Below are 6,000 nucleotides of genomic sequence, written 5' to 3'. Positions count from 1 at the left end.
GGATCAAGTTTAAAACCTTGACGCTGGCCTTCAGGTCCCTGTATGGCATCTGTCCTAATTATCTGAGAGCCAGGCTACCTAGGTATCACCAGTCAAGGACCCTCCGCTCCAATGGGCGGGTGCAGCTTGTGGTCCCCCGAGCACGAAGAGTGCGGCTGGGTGGAAGAACCTTCTCGGCCAATGTGGCGGGGCTATGGAACTCTCTCCCTCCTGCATTACAACAGGCCCCTTCTGAAACTTGTTTTAAACGACTGCTAAAAACCTGGCTATTTACTACACTATGCTAAGATCTGCCACCTGACTTATGGCTAGTATGTTCTCATAGCGCCGGGACACCTCCATGTGAGGCAGCTGTTCGCGCTCTTACAAGACTCATTATTATTATTATGTGAGCTGTTGTATGTGTGAGACGACGAGGTGTGTATATGGCTCTTTAGGTGAGTGAGTGGGTGTATGAGTGCCTCTATGGAAGAATGACTGAGTGTGTGAGTGGTTGTATGGGTATGTGAATAGGTATGCAAGTGGTTCAATGGGTGTGTGAGTGGGCGTATGAGAGGTCATATGGGGATGTGAATGGGTGTATGAGTGGTTCTGTAGATGATGTGATCAGAAATGTCATCAGTTATGTCATTTGAGATGTCATCAGTGATGCCATTGACCATGTCATGAGTGATGTAACATGTGAGGTCATAAGCAATGCATTGCGGGCAATAAGTTATAGTATAACTCAGCTAACTATAACTGATAAATTTCTATGGTTTTGTATGAGTGAAATCTGAGCCTAACTATAATGTTCCTGCAACCTTTGTTTTTTTCAGTGAATATATAATATAATATATATTGGTATTGTTGGCAGCAAAAAATAGAGTCACACTCTCAGATCGGGACCAGATTTTTTATTAATTTGCATTTTGATGATAGAATGGCAAGAAAAATGCCAACATACATTTCGCTTGAGGCCTAGATCTTTACATGTGGCTCCCACCTCCCCTTGAACAACTTTACGTGCTGCTATTTAGTTGCTGAACACTAATATTCAGATTTTTTTTAAAAATAAACAGGCCAGCATTTAATAATCTGCAAATAAATGCTTGCCTGTTTATATACCATGTTTTAGACCTCCTTACACAATACCTGACCTACCCAGACACCCTACCGCCACCCTGTTGGCATCAGTGCGGCCCTCAGCCATACTTTGTGGCCCCTGGGCAAATGTTTGCGAATACCCATCTACTATACAAACCTGTTCTACAAAGAAATACATCCTCCCTGAACATAAAAGGCTGACCTACCATTTCGTCTTCAGCACGCTTCTAAAAAAATTGTTTACAACAGCTTATGCCTAGTGATTGCTATTTTTGTTTTTAAATTATGATGTTGCCCTTTGCATGATGGCTGCGACGGCTTCAACCGTCTGCCTAAATCGTGCAAAACTCACGATACAAACAACGGTCCACTTCAATATTGACCCCCCCCCCTTCTCTGCTTGCCAGAAGCTCTTTGATAATCCCCGTTCCAAGATGGCCCCTTTGTTTACATGCTTCAGGATAGTCCTACTTTTGTTTTGATAACCAGGAAGTACAACCGGTTTCGTAGGCGCCTCCCCGCTGCAGCTCAGTGGGGACGATTCTACAGTGCGTGCTGCGTCTTTTTAATTTAAGTTTATTTAGGGACAGTTTCCTAATATGCCCTCTGATGTTTGGGACAAGGGGCGCATGCCGCTGCCAGCATAGTCTGTCGCTCCCCTTATACTGCACTGGACCATGCCATCCTCACCATCTACCCTGAAGCACAGGTGGGGAGGCTGACCCGGGTACTCCCCGGACTGCACTGATCCGCAAGCCTCCCGCTGAAGGAGTCTGACCGGAGCCCCTCAGACCTCCAGCACAGTAAAGAGCCTGCACCAGGAGCTTACAAGTAGCTAGCGGACCTGGAGCCAGACCCAAGCGCCCTCATAGTGCTGCAGTTCAAGGCGCCTCGAAGCCTCGCCCGGGAGGGACCCTAGCGCTTCCTGATGGTGGAGCAGGACTCCCCGCACCTGCTGCTGGGCAGGATCCGCTTCCTCCTGGACTGCATCGCCTGCTTCCGAGGGGGTCAGCCCCTGCCCGAGGCTCTGTGCTATGTGCCCTCCGAGGTCCAGTACAAGATCTGCAAGTACTCCTCCTCGCCCTCCTCTTCCTCGGCGAGCAGGGGCACCTTCCTGCCGGTCTTTGCTTCCCCATCCGACGGCAAGCAGAGCCAGAAGAAGCTGTCCCGGGGGAGTATCGAGGTGAAGAAAGGAGGGTGCATCCGAGCCACTGGGGATGAATACTGCAACAGCTATGGGCTGTGGGTCAAGCTGAACCAGGTACACCTCAGATTAATACCCTATATTTTTAACAGCAGGTGCACAAGCATAACTGTCAACTTTTAAAGTCGGAAAGGAGATGCTTTGCGGACACTGTGTTGTTGCTTGTGTGTCAGAAGGTTGCTTGGAACACATTTAAAAGAGTGGTGCACTTTAAAGCAGTTGTCAGGATAGTGTAACATTTCAAGAACACTCTTTGCTAAAACTACCGGATGTCACCTTGGATGCAATGCGCTGGTCCTTATTTTATTGATAATGTATAATTTTTAGAATTGGACCAATTGAAGTACAGCTCGTAGAATAGAGTAGGTTATACATTCAAAATACAGGACGAGAGGATGGGTTATGGGCCTGCCAGTTTAATTTTAGAATTGTGGGAAGTGATGCATTTTATAGTATTTCAATGTATTTATTAACCACTTGATTAATTAAAATCATTACAGTAAAAGTTATACAACTATTCGCCCCCCCCCCCCCCCCCCCCGCACTCTGACCTCCTGTATAAAATAGATTTGGTGCTCAACCTCAGGCAAACCCATAAGGCGGTATGAGTTGCACTAGCACTTTTAAAATGCAATGAGTGTGGATGCATCCCTTCCTTGTTATGTGCGTATTCTCATATATAATTAACTATATGACCTAAAAATAAACATATCACATCCTAAAACCAATAAATAGATAGAGCATTGGCAAAGCTCTCCCTTTGGAAGGTCCCTTTCCTTAAAAGAAACTCTCGCCCCCCAAATCTATGGGGATCGCCCATTACACACACACCACTTCGGGTCTGGGATAGGATGGCCACTCTGAAGGGACTGACGTCCTGCCCCTCTCCTATGACCCCTCTGTTGGAGAACAGGGACTTTACACCGGGATTAGACGAACAGGTGTTCTTGAGGTGGAGGGGAACCGATTGCAAGGCAGCGGGACACTTCTTTGACCTCAATGGCATTGTTCCCTTCTCGGACTTTAAAGCAATTTTTGGCCTTCCAGAAACGGAGCGGTTTCACTACATGCAACTCCAGCATTGGCTCCTCCAGCCAGCGGTGCGGGCCCCAAAAAAAAAATTGACCAAATATGAACGGTGGTTGGTGTCCAAGACTACAGATAAGAAAATGATCTCTGAACTATACCATATGATACACCCGCAAGCTCCCGTGGGGGTTCACGGCCAGTCAGATACGATGGACGAACGAGCTTGGAAGGGCCCTCACCCGGAAAGAATGTTAAGATATTTATTACCGAGCCAACCATACTGCACGTAATATCACTAGCAGAGAGACTGCAGTTAAGATAACCTTATACTGGTCACCAGTACACCAGTCCGCCTAAACAAAGGGAATGCAGACCGCAGCCCGACCTTCTGGAAGTGTTGCGGGGAGATTGGTACACTGGTGCATTTGCTCTGGGAGTGCAAAGAATAGGCGGGCTACTGGCAGGCGATATTAGACGACGTTGACCGACAGTTTCAGGCGCAAATCCCGAGATTCCTGGCCTATGTACTACTAGGATTACCTAACCCCCTCACCTATCCTTTAATATCTCGTCAGGGAACCCAGATGGGTCTGGTTTTTGGAGCAGCCCACCAAAACATCTGATCGCACTGGGGCACCCGGACAAAACCAACATACCTAGGGTAGTTGCACAGGTTATGGTACATTCTGGGGATGGAAAGGATTCAGGTCTCTCACTAACTCCATGACCAATTTCAATGAAATCTGGCAACCCATAGTATCTCTGTTGGCCACTGAGATGAACGAGATCACATGTCCAAGGTACCTCTGACTCCTTCACCTCATCCTCAACTTCTGGAATAGTTTCCTTGCTCCAGAAAGAAAGTTCGATGTCACGTAGGCCTCAAGCACACCAGCTCGTGGGAGGGGTGGATTCTGTTCTTGATATCTAGGGGTAGGGTTTTTAGCATAACCAGGATGATTGGCACTCAGACTAGTAGTGCTCTGAGTGTGTACGGTGCTGCCAGGTCGGGAGAATTACCCAATAACCCCCGTTGGTGTGTAAGTCAAGGACCCACAACAATCTTGTAAGCACAGTCCCGGGCACACGTGGTGGGGAAATGATGATGGTGTGCCCGGGACTGTACTTACCGTATTCTGTTCTTGTTTGTTTTGTCCTATTGACATGTCTGCCTTCCTGGAATAGATTATGCTGTGGACACAATCGGACATTTCAGGGACTTTTTCATAGATGACTTTGGAACTGGAGCACAAGCCACCAGTGTCTCGTCTCGTTGGCTGTGCTGTATAGTTCTGGGCCGGGTGAGAAAGACATGCTGGTCACAGTATTGATGTGCATGTTATTTTCTTGCTGCAGACTGTCAATAAAGACAAAGTTAAACCTAAAACCATCAAATAAGCGAAGACCTAGAAGTCCATAATATTGTTTTAAAACAAGAGTGCGGTCCAATTAAATACCTATTGTTAAATTAGTCGCACACGAGTGCATGATAAAAATGAGTCCGTATTTAAAGTGTGATGTGTTACCCTAAAAGAGTGTTTGAATTTTCCCCAGTCTAGCTAGGTTGCATTCTGTATTTTCAGTGAAGCACATGTCGAAGCCTCTATGCAAGTCCTAACTCCCTTTGCCCTGAAAATTGGGCGAAGAAGGTCGACGTCGCTCATCCGTCAATTTGGGGCAACATATGCAGCTAGGATTCTTTGCGATATGAACATAACCTGCATGAAACAGCTTCCTACTTGCATGCCCAGGCTGGATTCAACTCTGAGATAGGTAAAGCGATAAGCTGCATATAGAGGATAATCCTGCGGGCCTGGACTGACAGGGCGCCATAAAAGTATGGTTGTACTTTCCCCAAGATGTATGATGTGTCCAATGGTGCTGTGGTGGGACTGGCTCCAAAATTTGCAAAATAATTTTCGAAAGAGGGTACCAACACCTACCTGTTCACTGCTTTTTTCCAGGAAGCTAAAGAAGTCTCGAGGGAGTGCAGGCTTTTTGCCTTGATCTTCAAGATGCCAGTTGCCTGGCTGAGTCATCCTCCTCAGAAATCTTCCTCCGGTGGTATTTGAGAGAATCTTCATGGGCTTGTAATACCCTAATGAAAACTGTATTAGGTCCCACTAGCTCGCCAAATCTAGCCTCCCAAGGCCAAGCTCCAATCTCAACCTTGTTCTTTTGGTATGCGGCAGGACTAACCGCACCGTCTTGTATGTCGTAGTCTATGCAGCATTTAAAAGCCTGTCCAGGGCACCTTGAAAAGTCAGGAGTCCATAGTTGATGGCCAGAATCAGTTTTGCTTTCAGGACTGTCAATATGGGCTCTGCAGGTGAACTTAACAGGCGGTTGCTAAGTCTCTTCAGTGTGTGGATAATTCTGTTGCACTTTATGCTGAGATGCCTTAAGTTAGCAGCTGGTGTGGCCCTCTGAGAGTGAAACCCCGAAGTAGTCGTAAGCTGGCACTGTTCCTATTACCAGAACTCCCAGTTGCCAGCTTTTATGTGACTACTTTCTGAACACTACTACCTTGATTTTGCTCCTATTAACTTGTAGATTATTCTCCTGGTGTTCACAATGGAATGCGTTAAGAGCTCTCTGTAGGCAGGTTCTGGTGTGGTCCATAATTGCCATATCGTCCGCAAGTTGCAGGACAGAAACTCGCACACTGCCCAGCCTTGGAG

General features: G+C 46.9%; 1 protein-coding gene across 1 annotated transcript in view; it reads left to right on the top strand.

The window, feature by feature from the left end:
- The first annotated feature begins 1,578 nt into the window (after window positions 1-1,578).
- HECTD3 (HECT domain E3 ubiquitin protein ligase 3) overlaps window positions 1,579-6,000 on the top strand; it is a 376,275-nt gene continuing 371,853 nt past the window's right edge. The window contains exon 1 of the mRNA XM_086952299.1: window positions 1,579-2,347. Coding sequence (XP_086808425.1) covers window positions 2,015-2,347 — 333 coding nt within the window. The 5' untranslated portion in view covers window positions 1,579-2,014. The remainder of the gene's footprint in view (window positions 2,348-6,000) is intronic.

This window comes from Lissotriton vulgaris, chromosome 1_1 (assembly GCF_964263255.1).
Source record: "Lissotriton vulgaris chromosome 1_1, aLisVul1.2, whole genome shotgun sequence".
Classification (NCBI taxonomy): Eukaryota; Metazoa; Chordata; class Amphibia; order Caudata; family Salamandridae; genus Lissotriton; species Lissotriton vulgaris.
Note: the sequence above shows the minus strand (reverse complement) of the source record. Positions and strands in the feature narration are given on the sequence as shown.